Source organism: Salmo salar, chromosome 09, assembly GCF_965601325.2.
Source record: "Salmo salar chromosome 09, fSalSal1, whole genome shotgun sequence".
Taxonomy (NCBI): Eukaryota; Metazoa; Chordata; class Actinopteri; order Salmoniformes; family Salmonidae; genus Salmo; species Salmo salar.
In genome coordinates this window covers 131,027,016-131,045,252 of record NC_138299.1, presented here as the reverse complement: position 1 = coordinate 131,045,252, position 18,237 = coordinate 131,027,016, and the positions used below count along the sequence as shown (strand labels likewise).

Here is an 18,237-nt window from a genome sequence, read left to right as displayed (position 1 = left end):
ACATTTAATCTTAGTAAAAATTCCCTGTCTTAGGTCAGTTAGGGTCACCACTTTATTTTAAGAATGTGAAATGTCAGAATAATAGGAGAGAATGATTTATTTATTTCATCACATTCCCAGTGGGTCAGAAGTTTACATACAATCAATTAGTATTTGGTAGCATTGCCTTTAAATTGATTAACTTGGGTCAAATGTTTCGGCGAGCCTTCCACAAGCTTCGCACAATAAGTTGGGTGAATTTTGTCCCATTCCTCCTGACAGAGCTGGTGTAACTGAGTCAGGTTTGTAGGCCTCCTTGCTCGCACACGCTTTTTCAGTTCTTCCCACACATTTTTCTATTGGATTGAGGTCAGGGCTTTGTGATGGCCACTCCAATACCTTGACTTTGTTGTCCTTAAGCTAGGATGGTGTTCTTCGGCTTGCACGCCTCCCCCTTTTTCCTCCAAACATAACGATGTTCATTATGGCCAAACAGTTCTATTTTTGTTTCATCAGACCAGAGGACATTTCTCCAAAAACTAGTCTGGCTTTTTTATGGAGGTTTTGGAGCAGTGGCTTTTTCCTTGCTGAGCGGCCTTTCAGGTTATGTCGATATAGGACTCGTTTTACTGTGGAAATAGATACTTTTGTACCTGTTTCCTCCAGCATCTTGACACGGTCCTTTGCTGTTGTTCTGGGATTGATTTGCACTTTTCGCACCAAAGTACGTTCTCTAGGAGACAGAACACGTCTCCTTCCTGAGAGGTATGACAGCTGCGTGGTCCCATGGTGTTTATACTTGCATACTATTGTTTGCACAGATGAACGTGGTACCTTCAGGCGCTTGTTAATTGCTCCCAAGGATGAGCCAGACTTCTGGAGGTCTACAATTTGGCTGATTTCTTTAGATTTTCCCATGATGTCAAGCAAAGGGGCACTGAGTTTGAAGGTAGGCCTTGAAATACATCCACAGGTACACCTCCAATTGACTCATGATGACAATTAGCGTTTCAGAAGCTTCTAAAGCCATGACATCATTTTCTGGAATTTTCCAAGCTGTTTAAAGGCACAGTCAACTTAGTGTATGTAAACTTCTGACCCACTGGAATTGTGATGCAGTGAAATAATCTGTCTAATAACAATTGTTGGAAAAATTCCTGCGTCGTGCACAAGGTAGATGTCCTAACCGACTTACCAAAACTATAGTTTGTTAACAAGAAATTTGTGGAGTGGTTGAAAAACGAGTTTTAATGACTCCAACCTAAGTGTATGTAAACTGACTTCAACTCAATATTCACTTTTATTACTCTAAATGCATGTGGAACTGCATGAAAATCATGTTTATTTTAGTTTCAAACCATTTTGAAATGTTGATCCCAATGTCACACACAGGCCCCATTATTTACTGAAAGACCCAGAACTGTTATTTTTACATGTGGAGCATGCAGAAGTCCTTTTTAGTCCAGAAATAAGCTTTCTGGTTCTGGAAGCCATCATGTGGTGCATATGTTTTTGTTGGATAAACAGAAATATATTTATATTTAAAAATTATCAAATACGTTTGCAGCATCAGTGTTCCCCTTTCGACAATGTACACATTGGTTGACAGTGACGCAACAGGAGGAATGGGAACCTAACGGCAGTATAATAGCCCTTTGGGGGAACGGGAGTGACTCACAACTTAAAAGTCCATGTAGAGAAACATTTTATAAATAAAGTAAATGGTTATTGGATGAGCTCGGTGGGACAAACAGCCATTGCTTCAAACGTTGTTACAATTAACCTTAGCCAGTCCACATTTTATCACGGCCGCGTTCAGCATGAGATACGTTGTCCAACGTTCAGATAGAAATGTATGATGTAGAACGAATATACTTCTCTGGTATGTAGAATAAGTAATCACATCAGCTCATTGAATATCTTTCTGCAACGTTCCACAACGCTGCAGTATCAGCTACTTAACCTAACGATCCGGAACACACCCCTTTACGAAAGTAGCACAGGCTGCCTACGAGGGAACGAACTGGTAAGGAAAAGAAGCTATCACGACTGACGGACATAAAATTAATACAGTTTTAAAACCAAGACAAGTCAGTAGTAAGTGATAGCAAAGTGACATTTCAGCGACACTCGTCAATTCAGTTTCGGTTCATGAATGATCGTTCGGTTTCAAAATTTGTTTGCGTGAACTTGCTACAGTTCCACAGTGTTTGTTTACATGGTCACGTTGACAGAAATACGATCTAATAATAGTTGATAGGGATTCAACTTCAAGTATGTTTCTCACTAGATATGCTTATGTTTTACAGTAATACTTTATATATCCATATTCCTTGGAGCATTGATCTCAAATTGACAACCCCACTGAGACACACCAACACAGATCGGAGAGGTTTGAGCTGGGCCGCCCGATTAGCTATTAAGGGGTTGCTCAAGGTCACAAAGGCAGGATAGTATCTAGGATACTGATGCCAGCAACCCTCCGGTTCCTGGCCCGCCTTTACTCCGATCACACCGACTGCGTCATTGCATTTTGGTACACCAGAATTACATTAATTTCCAATGAAACGCTGCGTTTGCCTTGTGTTTAGGTGATAACGCTGCGTTTGTTTCCAAACGTGCCTGCAGCAGCCGAGACACAACACCTGACCTATGTCGTCGCCAGAGATCGCTTCTCTGTCCTGGGGACATATGAAGGTGAAGGGCTGCTCCTCTTCCTATAAGGACTGTAAGGTGTGGCCCGGGGGTAGCCGCGCATGGGACTGGAGAGAGACTGGGACGGATGTAAGTTAAGACATGGACTGCGTCTCAAATGGCACCTTTGTATGATGATGATTAATATTGTGACTCAATATGTGTGTAGCATCACCCTGGAGTGCAGCCTGCCGATCTGGAGGAGGTGCTTCAGAAGGGCGTGTCGACTCTGGTCATCGGGCGGGGCATGAGTGAGGCGCTGCAGGTATCTCCCTAGCCCCATACACACACACTTCCCCTACTTGTTTACATGACACTTTCCCTAGACCTACACATTCCCTAGACATACACATTTACCCCAAAGATTGTTTATTATATTGACACGGTATTCGTGCACTTTAACAGTGGTAATACATGTCCTTAAAGATGGAAGGCAGGCGGAGGAGGTGAGATCAGGTGGGGACTATTCTAGCCAATGAGAGGGCAAATAAGCTTGTGAACAATAGGCCATCAAGATATATAGAGGACTCATCTTTGTATCTCTGCCATTATAGCGGCTGTGACAGCAATAGGCTCCATTTTAAAGTAGTACATTTTTATTTTCCTTCATTGGCTGATTTTTTTTTTTCTCCAACTCATCGGAATCCCCACCCAGTTGACTACTTTAAAATGTTGGAAGCCTTCAATGGCAATGTCCATGCTAAAATAGATTATATCCATTATGAGTCCTCTCTTTATGACAACAAGCACAACTCTGATATAAAGTCGTTTTTGGGTTGCCGAAATGCCAAGGGCGTCCACTTATATCACTGCATTTGCAACAACCTATTACGAAACTTATTTTCAATCAAATTTGACACTCTAACCTCCATACAAAAATTCCTTACTTCGTGGGCTTATTTTGGGAGGACTAAAACCTCTTGCTTCCTCTTTGTTTACCCTATCCTTCACTTTCCCTAGCCCCGACAAACATACTTTCACCAGCTCCTACACATGTACCTTGCCCTACACTTTCCCTAGCCACTACACAATTCCCCTGATTTCTCTCTCTGGCCTTGTCCGAGAGCATCAAAACTGATGTACCATGGGTAAATTGTGAATGACTGATCTACAAATAATATTGAGTAGTTATTTATGATGCAAGGTGATTTGTAGATCAGTCAGTCTCGACTCGCCTTAACGGAAAACTCCACCCAAAAGCTATTTTTGTATTAGTTTCATTAGTCCATTGTTGACAGTCCCAAAATGTTTTGCTTGTCAATAATCTGTTTTTAAAGATATGTAACTATCAAAACACAAATCATCCCCGTATGATGCAAAACCCAGAATCATGATGCAAATTGCATCATACGGGGATGATTTCTGTATTTTGGAAGTTACATATCTTGAAAAACTTGATTGCTGACATGCAAAACATTTTGGGACTATGCTAACAATGGACTAATGAAACATATATTTTCAGTAGAGTTCCTTTAAAGATGGCTGCAATGTTGAACTCTCTCTAAAAGGTCCCGTCCTCAACTGTGGACTTCGTGAGACAGAGAGGAGTGGAGCTGATAGTGCTGCAGACAGAGAAGGCCATCACAGAATACAACAACCTTGTTGGCCAGGGAGCCAAGGTGGGTGGCATCTTCCACTCTACCTGCTGATGACATACCACAGAAGTGGCCGGTAGGAAAAGTCTGAAAGCCTGGTGCGATTCAACAGGGTCATATTCATTACAGCACACCGTAGCAAAACGTTTTGCAATGGACAAGTCCATGTAGTCCCTCCCTGTTTTCTTTTGTTTGGTGCCTGAATAACACAACCCTGGGGTGCATTAGCGAAGTGAAACATTCAGAACACTAATGAAGAGCTGAAATGACTTGCTGTGAATAAAGGCTTGTTTTTGTCATCTGGTTTCATTTATTGTCATTTAAAGAAAATAAAAAAATGGTCCTTAACTATATTAACTAGGAATAGCAACAGACAGGTGACCTCAGTGATACTCTGGCTCAGTCTCAGGATGAATCCCAAATGGCACCCTTTTTCCTTTAGTGGTCAAAAGTAGTGCACTATATAGGGAATAGGGTGCTATTTGGGACGCATCCTCATTCTAGTTGAGTGGCACACAGTCACAATATAAACATATTGTTTGGTAAATATGTACGCAGTAAGGAACAGCCAGCTTTGAGGTCTGCTCCAATGGCTGAGGGTCGGGTGGGAGAAGACAACAGAAAAGATAAGCGAGATGGATGCTTAGAGGTGTGTTTGGTGTCAGCGGCGGGCAGGTTTAGGCATGATGAAGACCTTGACAGGTTTGCCGAAGGGAATGGTTCCCTCAGTGGCACCCTCTGCTGGCTGGAGGCCTTCAGTGCTGCTGTCGCTCCACACCGCCTTACAGAGACGAGATGAGCTGTAGGCCAGCAGCAGCCTCACCTCGATCTGACACGCCTCTGAGAGAGAGAAAGGGGCCGGGGGTGAGTTTGTGTCCTCACTGGTCCATGCAGAGTAAGACAGCTAGAATGTGGGTGTGCCCCCACTACTCCATGTGCTATGAGACAGGTAGTGTGTGTCCTCACCAGTCCATGCGGAGTGAGACAAGTAGACCTGTGTGATGAGGCGGTGGCGGTGTGGTCCAGGACTCCTGAAGTCTCCAGGTTTAGGCTGAATCACATGAGACTGGCCATCTGGATACAGCACCTGGAGAGTGAGAGAAAATGTGTGTGTAAAAGACAAAGCAAACTATTACAACTTGGACCAACACTTCATCCATCAGCAGGAGAGAGAGGGCACAGCTTATATACATACCGCTAGGGTCCTAGACAAAGGCTTAATTCTGATTCTCTACCCTCACCCAGAAATGTGCAGGTGTATCCACCTTATGCATTTACACTGGATTGGTGCAAGCATGGCTGGAGGGAGTTTCAACTATATTCCAGGTAAGGGTGAGCGTACGCTTTGGGAGAAGGTTGGAGAATCGTAACGCAACCAAGGGGTATGTGTACCAGAGACTATATAACAGGGTGTGTACCTGTACTTTGACAGTGTTGTGGGGGTCTTGTACGTGCTCCAGCGTAGCATCGATGTCTAGCGCCACCACCAGGCCAGAGGTGAAACGCAGCGGATTGTCAGACTCTCCTGTCGGCTCGATGATGGTCGCCGATGCACGCTGGACCTGCCAGCCAATACAAACCACACCTGGGTCAAATATCTGTGTGTGTGTGTGTGTGTGTGTGTGTGTGTGTGTTTGTGTGTGTGTGTGTGTACCTGTTTAGGTAATTGAAGGTTTAAGAAGCCACTCTGTCTCAATGTGGTCTGAAGGATCTTGACTAGTTCTCCAGGCTTGCAGGCCGACAGCTTGGGACTCAAGTCCAACAGCTTCCCCACAAAACTTTCCTGGAGGTGGGGCAGCTCCACCACAAACAGCCTGGAGGCATAGAGGTCAGGATTAATCAGAATACCAAAAGAAAAGGGTGTGCTTTCTGCAAGGTCAATGTTGCCACCTTGTGGCGATAAATTAAAACAATTCAGTTCACCAATTCATTACAGATGCACCAGTTTCTGTTTATTGTCTTTTATAGGACAAATAGTCTGTCTTATGTTTTCAAAGATATCAAAAGTTGATTAAATAAAACATTAAATAGGTAGATTAAATGATAGTTTAAAAAATAGATGATATACCTCTGAAAAGATTCCACCTCCTGAAGGAATTTCTCACAGACACTGATGAGAGGTTCAACTCTGCAGAGAGATGAGAGGGGTTGAGCTGCCTGACAGTTATAGACATGGACGGTGGGGGTGTTTGTTTGTGTACTAACCCTCGTCTGGTACGGGCAGTCAGGACTAGCTGTAAGGCCTTAGCCTGTAGTCTGACATGGTGTATGGTGGCCACCTGTCTGTTCTCCAGACCACTATATAGGAACTCCAGTTTATATGTCTCCTCCAACATCTACAAAAACACACAACATTACATTATATACACACAGCTCTGCACATCAATGTCTAGGGGTAACGCCACTGGCTGAAGACACATACACTGAGTGTACAAAACATTGCTCTTTCCATGACATAGACTGACCAGGTGACCCTTATTGATGTCACTTGTTATATCAGCTTCAATCAGTGTAGATGAAGGGGAGGAGACAGGTTAAAGAAGGATTTTTAAGCCTTGAGACATGGATTGTGATTGTGTGCCATTCAGAAGGTGAATGGGCAAGTCAAAAATATGTAGGTGCCTTTGAACAGGGTATGGTAGTAAGTGCCAGGTTCACCGGTTTGTGTCAGCATCCCTGTGGAATGCTTTCAACACCTTGTAGAGTCCAGGCGCCAATGAATTGAAGCTGTTCTGAGGGTATGCAACTCATTATTAGGAAGGTGCTCCTAATGTTTTGTACACTCAGTGTATATGCTCCTCGTGTATATGCTCCTCTTCCCACCGGAGATCGGGGTTCAATCCCCCCTTCAACCTGTATCTACCATCTACCTGTATCCCCCCATTTCAAGTGTCTAAATAAAGTGAAAAATACTATTTTAAAAAAGCACAATAGTTTGTGCGTGTGTACCTGTTTGGCTGCAGCAGTTGCCATGGCGTTGTGTTTAAGGCAAAGGGGGACGGCCATAGTCCACAACTTCTCCTGCAAGGCCTGTGGGAAGGACACAAGGAGAGGAGACAAGGAGATGAGGAAAGGCAATACGATTTGGGCATTTGGGTCAAATGTAATTCAGACAGACACCGGTCTATCCAGATGCAGAAACACACCTTGGTGAGCAGTAGTTGGCAGCGGAGGTAGGTGGCAGAGAAGTCAGCAGCCCCTGCCAGCTCTGTCTGTAGCTCCCCCAGTCTCTGTAGGTCTCTGAGAGGATACACACACAAAATATTCGCTTCAATTTTTTTTTAAATGTTTTGATAGTATTAGTGTGTATGTATGTACCTGATAGTAAAGTTGAGCAGGTCCTGAGCCCCGGGGTCCTGTAGGTTGTGTATGGTGCTAATTCTGCTCAGACTCTGTTGGAGGAACAGCTGAGCAGACTCCACACTGCTGGAACCTTCTATACCACTCACACCTGGGGCCTGCGTCCTCCCTGGTAACTACACACACACACACACACACACACACACACACACACACACACACACACACACACACACACACACAATAAACTGGGTGGTTCAAGCCCTGAATGCTGATTGGCTGACAGCCGTGTTCTATCAGACCGTATACCACTGGTAAGACAAAACATGTATTTTTACTGCTCTAATTACGTTGGTAACCAGTTTATAATAGCAATAAGGCACCTCAGGGGTTTGTGGTATATGGCCAATATACCACAGCTAAGGGCTGTATCCAGGCACTCCATGTTGCGTCGTGCATAAAACATCCCTTGGTATATTGCCCATATAGCACACCCCCTCGGGCCTTATTGCTTAATTATGACAGTGGGTCTCAACATAGATCGGTGAAAGGGGTGTGTGTGTGTGTGTGTGTGTGTGTGTCTTACCCTGAGAGGAGGTACTAGGTGAGAGAGGCTGTCCCGTAGGTAGGTGTAGTGTCTAAAGGTGTGGTCTGAGAACAGAGCTGTCATGGTGGGACAAGACTGAGCTGCGTTGAACACCAACACCAAAACTGCAATATCTGTTACGCTAGGTCAGGAACACACAACACAGAGGTGGGTATAGGTGTGTGTGTGTGTGTGTGTGTGTGTGTGTGTGTGTGTGTGTGTGTGTGTGTGTGTAGGATACAGGCAGGGTCGTCCATGTCTGGTTCAGGGGTGTGGAAGTAGGGGTGAGTACTGAGCAGCTCTGGAACCAGCGGTAACACCAGGGTAGGATGACGACAACCTAGAAACTTTAGACACCTAGAGAGAGAATGAGAGGGATAGAGAGAGAGAGATGAAGAGAAAGTGTGTTGAGTTTAAATGCTTTTTTATTGAATCACTTGTAAAGTGATACAGACAGAAGCTTACTTCCAGACAGAGTTGCGGTCGGTGGGGTACTTAGTGAGGTTTTTCAGCAGCTCCAGCAGGGCCAGTTGGATACACTCTTTAGTCGACACATTGGTGAAACACAGCAACTCATGTAGCGCCTCTCTGATGTCACGAGACGAGTCCTACACAAGTTACACATTTCAGTTATAATTTTTATTCTTAAAAAAAATAAAAATGTTGATACAGCACCAGTCAAAAAGTTTGGACACACCTACTCATTCCAGGGTTTTTCTTTATTTTTACTATTTTCTACATTGTAGAGTAATAGTGAAGACATCAAAACTATGAAATAACACATATGGAATCATGTGGTAACCAAAAGTGTTAAATAAAAATATATTTTATATTTAAGATTCTTAAAAGTAGCCACCCTTTGCCTTGATGACAGCTTTGCACACTCTTGGCGTTCTCTCAACCAGCTTCATGAGGTAGTCACCTGGAATGCATTTCAATTAACAGGTGTGCCTTGTTTAAAGTTAATTTGTGGAATTTCTTTCCTTCTTAATGGGTTTGAGCCAATCAGTTGTGTTGTGACAAGGTAGGGGTGGTATACAGAGATAGCCCTATTTGGTAAAAGACCAAGTCCATATTATGGCAACAACAGCTGAAATAAGCAAAGAGAAACGACAGTCCATTACTTTAAGACATGAAGGTCAGTCAATATGGAACATTTCAAGAACTTTAAAAGTTTCTTCAAGTGCAGTCACAAAAACCATCAAGCACTATGATGAAACTGGCTCTCATGATGACTACCACAGAAATGGAAGACCCAGTTACCTCTGCTGCAGAGGATAAGTTCATTAGTTACCAGCCTCAGAAACTGAAGCCCAAATAAATGCTTCACAGATTTCAAGTAACAGACACATCAACATCGACTGTTCAGAGGAGACTGTGTGAATCAGGCCTTCATGGTCGAGTTGCTTCAAAGAAACCACTACTAAAGGACACCAATAAGAAGAAGACACTTGCTTGGGCCAAGAAACACGAGCAATAGACATTAGACTCGTTGAAATATGTCCTTTGGTCTGATGAGCCCAAATTTGAGATTTTGGGTTCCAACCACCATGTCTTTGTCAGACGTAGAGTAGGTGAACAGATGATCTCTACATGTGTGGGTCCCACCGTGAAGCATGGAGGAGGAGGTGTGTTGGGGTGCTTTGCTGGTGACACTGTCTGTGATTTATTTAGAATTCAAGGCACACTTAACCAGCATGGCTACCACAGCATTCTGCAACGATACACCATCCCATCTGGTTTGTGCTTTGTGGGCCTATCATTTGTTTTTCAACAGAACAATGACCCAATACACATCCAGGCTGTATAAAGGCTATTTGACCAAGAAGGAGAGTGATGGAGTGCTGCATCAGATGACCTGGCCTCCACAATCACCTGGCCTCAACCCAAATGAGATGGTTTGGTTTTTGCAGCTGCACTTCAAGAAACTTTCAAAGTTCTTGAAGTTTTCCAGATTGACCGACCTACATGTCTTAACTTCTTTGGGATAGGGGGCAGTATTTTCACAGCAGGATAAAAAACGTACCACAGGTGCGTACTACAGGTGTAGGATCTTAAATTTGATCAACCTGTTTGTTGTATAGCACACTGTATTACTTATACAACTAATATAAGGCCAGGACATGAGATGGGAGTAGAAACTAACATTGGCATTGTTTAAAACCTGTTGGGGATAGGGGGCAGTATTTGCACGGCCGGATAAAAAAACGTACCCGATTTAATCTGGTTACTACTCCTGCCCAGTAACTAGAATATGCATATAATTAGTAGATTTGGATAGAAAATACTCTAAAGTTTCTAAAACGGTTTGAATGGTGTCTGTGAGTATAACAGAACTCATATGGCAGGACAAAACCTGAGAATATTCCATACAGGAAGTGCCCTGTCTGACAATTTGTTGTCCTTCTGTTGCATCTCTATCGACATTACAGCATTTGTGCTGTAATGTGACACTTTCTAAGGCTTCCATTGGCTCTCTAAAGCCACCAGAAAGTGGAATGGGGTGTCTGCTGTCTCTGGGCAAAGTACAACAGCAGAGTTTGTAAGTGGTCAGCCTGGGGACAGTAAGACTGAGATGCGCATTCACGGGACTTCTCCATTTTTTTTTCTTTCAGCCTTTGAATGAATACAACGTTGCCCAGTTGGAATATTATTGCTATTTTAGGAGAAAAATAGCATAAAAATGTATTTTAAACAGCGTTTGACATGCTTCTAAGTACGGTAATGGTATATTTTGAATTCTTTTGTCACGAAATGCGCTCGCGCGTTACCCTTCGGATAGTGACCTGAACGCACGAACAAAACGGGGATATTTGGACATAACCATGAATTATTTGGAACCAAAACAACATTTGTTGTTGAAGTAGAAGTCCTGGGAGTGCATTCTGACGAAGAACAGCAAAGGTAATCCAATTTTTCTAATAGTAATTCTGAGTTTAGTGAGCCCCAAACTTGGTGGGTGTCAAATTAGCTAGCCTGTGATGGCCGAGCTATGTACTCAGAATATTGCAAAATATGCTTTCGCCGAAAAGCTATTTTAAAATCGGACATAGCGATTGCATAAAGGAGTTCTGTATCTATAATTCTTAAAATAATTGTTATGCATTTTGTCAACGTTTATCATGAGTAATTTAGTAAATTCACCGGAAGGTTTCGGTGGGTATGCTAGTTCTGAACATCACATGCTAATGTAAAAAGCTGGTTTTTGATATAAATATGAACTTGATTGAACAAAACATGCATGTATTGTATAATGTCCTAGGAGTGTCATCTGATGAAGATCATCAAAGGTTAGTGCTGCATTTAGCTGTGGTTTGGGTTTATGTGACATTTGCTTGGAAAATGGCTGTGTGATTATTTGTGTCTACGTACTCTCCTAACATAATCTAATGTTTTGCTTTCGCTGTAAAGCCTTTTTGAAATCGGACAATGTGGTTAGATTAACGAGAGTCTTATCTTTAAAATGGTGTAAAATAGTTGATTGTTTGAGAAAATTGAATTGTGGTATTTTAGTTGGTTTTGTATTTTGCGCCGTGCGATGCCATTGGCTGTTGGCTAGGGGTTCCGCAGGCGGAACGGGGTTCCGCTAGCAGAACGTCTGTCCTCAACAGGTTAAAGTAATGATGGACTGTCGTTTCTCTTTGCTTATTTGAGCTGTTCTTGCCATAATATGGACTTGGTCTTTTACCAAATAAGGCCATCTTCTGTATAGCACCCCTACCTTGTCACAACACAACTGATTGGCTCAAACGCATTAAGAAGGAAAGAAATTCCACAAATGAACAAGGCACACCTGTTAATTGAAATGCATTCCAGGTGACTACCTCAGCTGGTTGAGAGAATGCCAAGAGTGTGCAAAGCTGTTATCAAGGCAAAGGGTGAATACTTTGAAGAATTTAAAATCTATTAAGATTTGTTTAACACTTTTTTGGTTACTACATGATTCCATATGTGTTATTTCATAGTTTTGATGTCTTCACTATTATTCTACAATGTAGAAAATAGTAAAAATAAAGAAAAACCCTGGATTGAGTAGGTGTGTCCAAACTTTTGACTAGCACTGTATATTCTAACATTTAGAAATGTTCTTCTTTCACCTTGTAAGTGTGGGTGTGTGTGTGTGCATGCATGCGTGTGTGTTGGCACGTGCATGTATGTGTCTCCATGTGTGTTGGTGTGTGTTACCTCTAGTACAGCCAGTACAGTATCCAGCTGGTCTTCTCTCAGGGTGATGTTAGTAGAGATCTGTCTCAGGACATGGATGGACTGCAGTCTGACTTCCTCAATCTCATCATTAAACATGTCAACCAGGAAGTCCAGGCACTTCTCGGCAAAGCTGGCAGATGATTGGGCAAGAGCAGAGAGTGCATCCACAGCAGCAATACGCACCTCTACAGATAAAACACACACAGGCACATTATAATTTACACACACACACACAAAACCCATGCACACACAAACACTCTCTCTGAGCCTCCACAGCCTTCACAGAAACAAACAAAACCTAACACACAAACAGAGACAACACCAAACACACACACCCTTACCGTACATCTCGTCCTCCAGTCCGTGTACGAAGGCTCCACATGCCCCCGAGGCGATCAGGTTGACAGCTGAGGTGTCCACCTTCTCCTTGGGAGCATCATCAGCCCATTTCCTCCCCGAGGAGAACTCACCTGACGCATAGAGCTCCTTGGCCCGCTCATGAGCAGTACGTTTCCTCTGAGGTATCGATAACATTATTATTAATATATTGTTGGGTTGTAATTTGAAATACTTGCTACACCAGAAGTGAATGGTTATATGTAGGAGGAATGTATATGGTGGGGTCAACGGAGGTTGGATATGAGCTAGGGGCTTGGAATATTACTGAGTAAGGGAAAAGGCAATCACATGGTTGCGGTCACTAATGAGGTTGGATAGCTGTGGATTAGTGAGGAATGTGGGCCGAGGTCAAGTCACATGAAGGGAGAAGGAACAATTTATTACCTATATCACTTAACTTCCTGCCTAGCAACAAACATGTAGTGTTTAGAGAAAAGGAGGAGACTCTGCCTAAAGGGGGGTAAAAATGCTGGTGCAAACATGTCTGTCTTTTCAGCTGTTTGACCCAGTGGGTGAACAAACTTGGTTTGAGCTTCCCTAGTTGTCTGATGGTTTATTTAGAATCTGTGTAAAAACTAACAATATTTACACTACCATTCGAAAGTTTTTGAAAGAAAAGCACATTTTTTGTCCCTTAAAATAACATAAAATTATTCAGAAATACATTGTAGACATTGTTAATGTTATAAATGACTATTGTAGCTGGAAACAGCTGATTTTTAATGTAATATCTACATAGATGTACAGAGGCCTATTATCAGCAACCATCACTCCATGACACGTTGTGTTAGCTAATTGAAGTTTATCATTTTAAAAGTCTAATTGATCATTAGAAAACCTTTTTGCAATTATGTTAGCACAGCTGAAAACTGTTGTGCTGATAAAAGAAGCAATAAAACTGTCCTTCTTTAGACTAGTTGAGTATCTGGAGCATCAGCATTTGTGGGTTCGATTACAGGCTCAAAATGGCCAGAAACAAAGAACTTTATTCTGAAACTCGTCAGTCTATTCTTGTTCTGAGAAATGAACGCTATTCCATGCGAGAAATTGCCAAGAAATGGAAGATCTCATACAACGCTGTGTACTACACCCTTCACAGAACAGCGCAAACTGGCACTAATCAGAATAGAAAGAGGAGTGGGAGGCCCCGGTGCACAACTGAACAAGAGGACAAGTACATTAGAGTGTCTAGTTTGAGAAACAGACGCCTCACAAGTCCTCAACTGGAAGCTTCATTATATAGTACCCGCAAAACACCTGTCTCGACGTCAACAGTAAAGAGGCGACTCCGGGATGCTGGCCTTCAAGGCAGAGTTGCAAAGTAAAAGCCATATCTCAGACTGGCCAATTAAAAGAAAAGATTAAGATGGGCAAAAGAACAGACACTGGACAGAGGAACTCTGCCTAGAAGGCCAGCATCCCAAAGTCGCCTCTTCACTGTTGACGTTGAGACTGGTGTTTTGCGGGTACTATTTAATGAAGCTGCCAGTTGAGGACTTGTGATTATAAACTTGGATTAGCTAACACAACGTGCCATTGGAACACAGAAGTGATGGTTGCTGATAACGGGCCTCTGTATGTCTATGTAGATATTCCATTAAGAATCAGCTGTTTTTAGATACAATAGTCATTTACAACATTAACAATGTCTACACTGTATTTCTGAATAATTGTATGTTATTTTAAGGGACAAAAAAATGTGCTTTTCTTTCAAAAACACAGAAGTTTCAAAGTGACCCCAAACTTTTGAACGGTAGTATATGTACTGTATTACATCTAGATTACATAGAGCTCATCGGCCTGCTCATGAGCCGTATGTTTCCTCTGAAATATACATTATTATAAATAAATTACAAATAAAATGCTGTATGCTTCCTCTGAAGAGACATTTTACACACACACTCAGTGTACATACCCTGAGATCTGACATCAGCTTCTTGTCCAGAGTCTGCTCTAGGAAGTGAGGACTGACCTGCAACATGTTACCCTGAGGAAGAGAGGAATGTGTGGAGGGGGAGGAAAGGAGAACCATGACTATCTGAAAAGTAAGTTGTCAAAGAATGGTTTGTGTGTGTACTCACCAGTGTTTTTGCGGCCTGCACCCTGACCACCCAGGATCCATCAGAGACCATGTGACTGATCTTCCCAAACGAGTCGTCGACCAGACGGACTTGCTCATTGGACGACGGAATCGGCACAATGCTGATTGGACAGATGCCACCTTTATTCATCAATCAGACAGCAGTTTTCATCCCCCCCAGTCAGTGAGTGTGTGTGTTCAGTGTTGGGCTTGTTTGACATTGCAGCCGACATTGTAGGTGACTGCTGACTGATGATCTACAAATCGACTTGCATCATAAATAACCACTCATTATTATTTGTAGATCAGTCTGGCAGTCACAATTTACACACAATGAATCATGGATTTGGTGATCTTGAACACAGCCAGTGTGTGTGTGTATGTACGTGTGTGTCTATGTCTTACCTCTCTGGATAGAGCTGACTCAGGACCCACACCATCTGAACGGCAGCCGAACGAACCTGCTCATAGTCATCACACAGCAGCTGACAGGCCTAGACACACACACAATTAAAGAGAAACGTGCACACAAAATAACCTAGCAGCTGGGAAAGAAACACAAGCATACACACTTTACCTGATCATAAATGGTCTGTTGAATCTTCAGTCCCCTTTCATGCAGTTGTAGCTGAAAGGAAGAGCAGAACATTGAATAATCAATCAGTCAATCTATAATCTATCTAGCATGTACACATGCCAATAGTATAGAGAGGCGTCATATATGTTTGGAGTAGGCATCCAGCTAACTTTCACCTGTCCTGTATTTTCAGAGCAGTGCAGACAATCGAGAAGCCTCTCAATATCCACTCAATAGACTGAAGCATTGTTTTGGGCATGCATTCTAAGTGAGCATGCTAGGATGTATATTGGGACATAACAGGAGGAAGTAAGGTCATACCATGGCTTTGATGGCCGCCGTGCGCACCCGTGGGTCCTGGTCTGCAAAGTAGTCACTGATGAGGCTCTGCGCGTCTCTCACACACACTCCGCCAGACACCCCTGGAAGGAGGAGGAAGGGAGAGTGGAAAGTAGTCACTGATAACACACTGCTGCTGCACATCCCACATGCATCTCTCACAGACATGGTGACGTAATGAGGGGACTACTGGTTCAATTAAATTAAGTAAATAAACATGTCATGTAGTAAATGTTTTTATTGTTGTTGACTCAACTACCCTGATTAACGCAAATAAATATACACACCTGGAGCACTGCCCCCAATAACAGCTGGAACCAATCCCTGTCCATCTTTATTTAGGGACGTGTCCACATTTCCCAGGCAACCCAGGAGTTGTAGGCATTTATTCCTCACACCGAAATATGTGTCTGACAGGTGCTGAGAGTGAGAGAAATGAGAGGGATAAGGTGAAAGAGGGGGATGAGAGAGATCGATGAGAGAGAGAGCGGGATGAGAATGAGGAAGAGAGAGATTGATGAAAAAACGTGCAGACCACGACTGTATGCGTGTTACCTTGTAGGCCACCTCTATGAGTCTGTGTCTGACAATAAGGCTTTCTGGGAGCTGGGTGCCGATGACCAGCAGAGTGTCCAGCAACTGAGCCAGGACCTGATGGGACTCTGGACACACACACACAGAGAAGAAAACACAGAGACAGACATGGACTAGGTTAGAGAAGATATGGGATAGAGTGTGTACGATGTACTAAGTGTGTGTATCAGAGTGTAACTTACTCTCTGTGTTGAATGTATTGAGGGTGTCATCTAGGATACTCTCAGGGTTGAAGTTCTGGGTCTTACTAAGCAGGCCGATCAGAGAGGCAATCTTCAGCCGTACAGAGTTATCCTGCTCCTACAGAGATATAGATACACAAACAGTTATCACTCTTCTACAGCAAGACACAGGAGCAAGGTGAGGGAAAGAAGGGATGGAAGAAAAAGAGGCAGAAAGGATAGATGTAGGAGGGGAGAAAGGAGGGACCATGGAAGGAGGGGTGATGATAGCTGCTCTTAGCAACGCAGGTGTATTTACATACACTCCTTTCAGTTGTATTGGGTTGCACAAAAACAGTCCTCGGGAAGCCAGAAGTTAAATACAATTCCATTTCAACTTATTGTGCCGGTGGGCAGGAAGGTTGGTCATTTTGACAGGTGGAATTTGTGACAAAATATTATTAAACCGAATTTCCAAACTGGTCTGTTGTAGACACACTTCTTCTCTGCTTACCTCATGTCAAAATAAAAGTCCCCCAAAAGTTATTCATTTTTTGCCCACATATGGAGCACGTGCAGGACTTATTTTGCCATGAGGTAAGCAGAGAGTACATTGGCACAAATGTAATACTATTAAACTTCTGGCTTTCCGCTGACTGTTTTTGTGCAACCCAATACAATTGAAAGCAACGCTAGTGTATGTAAATACACCCGCATTGCTAAGAGCAGCAAGGGAGAGGAGGGCAGTTTTACCTTGTAATAGTGTTCCAGGAGGAGAGATGAGAGAATGATGAAGGATAGAAAGAGAAGAGAAAGGACAGAAGGAGAAGATGGAGGGATGGAAGAAGAGATGTGAGGATGGAAAGATTAAAGCCAGGGCCATCATACCTTGTAGTAGTGTTCCAGCAGTATGCGCACAACCCCTTCCACACTCTCTGCCTCCACGGAGCTACGGGCGAAGTGCAGCAGGTACTGCAGGGCATCAGTGGGGTTGGAGGCCTTACACAGGTCAATATGCAGCGCTGCAGACTTACTTGGCTTGGTCAGACGGAGCTTCTTGGCTGGAGCCTCCTCTTGGGGAAGCTGTTGATCAACAGAGACAATGGATTGCCTTTTAATTATGTGATGTGATATGGATCTGGACAGCCAAACGGCATATCTAAAGCTGTAGGGATCGAACTATAGCAAGGATTTAGACAAAGTTAGCCAGGTACCAGATCCCTTTGTACTCTTGCCTACTCTATTGCTGTCCTTTTCATGATTTGCATAATCATAACACAAACAGACTGGTACTCAGGCTAGAACACTATTGCAAATGTACACCAGCTAGCTAACTATAAGTAGCTACCACTGGCCATTTGTTCAGATCCATGTGACCCAACGTAGTTAGTTAGCAACGTTTCTACGAGCCCTATATAATATCTCTATCTACCTAAAGTTAATGAAATAGGACGCACAATGTTATCAAAAATGCGGATGTTATTGCGGGATGCAATACGTTAACAGTTGGTTAGCTAGCTACGAAACACTCACATAGTCTGAGTCTAACGTTAGCAAGCTGGCTTGCTAGTATTGTAAGAACAACGACAATTAAAATGTGAATATTTCGTTTTTTTGTAACCATGCGTCTACCGACCTGAACAACTTTGGAGAATTCCTCGTAAACTCGCTTTTTGAGATGTGCTGCCATTTCCAACGAAATTAACTAGCTTCCAATATTTTTTGGG

The 18,237-nt window shown here is 43.0% G+C and overlaps 2 protein-coding genes across 5 annotated transcripts; one reads left to right on the top strand and one right to left on the bottom strand.

Annotated features, from left to right (window-relative positions):
* Positions 1 to 1,811: 1,811 nt before the first annotated feature.
* aamdc (adipogenesis associated, Mth938 domain containing) lies at positions 1,812 to 4,567 on the top strand. Of its 4 annotated transcripts, none has more exons than XM_014214550.3 (4): positions 1,812 to 2,005; positions 2,608 to 2,763; positions 2,843 to 2,938; positions 4,182 to 4,567. In XM_014214550.3, the coding sequence occupies exons 2-4, from the start codon at positions 2,632 to 2,634 to the stop codon at positions 4,320 to 4,322; spliced, it is 369 nt and encodes a 122-aa protein (XP_014070025.1). In that variant the 5' UTR covers positions 1,812 to 2,005; positions 2,608 to 2,631; the 3' UTR covers positions 4,323 to 4,567. The 4 variants fall into 4 exon arrangements, with proteins under 4 accessions (XP_014070025.1, XP_014070024.1, XP_014070023.1 ...); XM_014214549.3 differs by having other exon boundaries at positions 1,824 to 2,076; positions 2,571 to 2,763; XM_014214548.3 differs by having other exon boundaries at positions 1,830 to 2,005; positions 2,571 to 2,763.
* ints4 (integrator complex subunit 4) lies at positions 4,559 to 18,212 on the bottom strand. The gene is given in 24 exon segments (NM_001173708.1): positions 4,559 to 5,108; positions 5,235 to 5,355; positions 5,687 to 5,830; positions 5,923 to 6,082; positions 6,337 to 6,396; positions 6,474 to 6,604; positions 7,218 to 7,298; positions 7,415 to 7,508; positions 7,587 to 7,744; positions 8,155 to 8,288; positions 8,396 to 8,511; positions 8,620 to 8,762; positions 12,340 to 12,545; positions 12,702 to 12,876; positions 14,675 to 14,746; positions 14,841 to 14,961; positions 15,245 to 15,333; positions 15,417 to 15,467; positions 15,738 to 15,838; positions 16,043 to 16,175; positions 16,311 to 16,417; positions 16,532 to 16,649; positions 17,399 to 17,593; positions 18,147 to 18,212. Coding segments are annotated over 24 exon segments (2,943 nt in total). The 5' UTR covers positions 18,201 to 18,212; the 3' UTR covers positions 4,559 to 4,929.
* Positions 18,213 to 18,237: the final 25 nt, after the last annotated feature.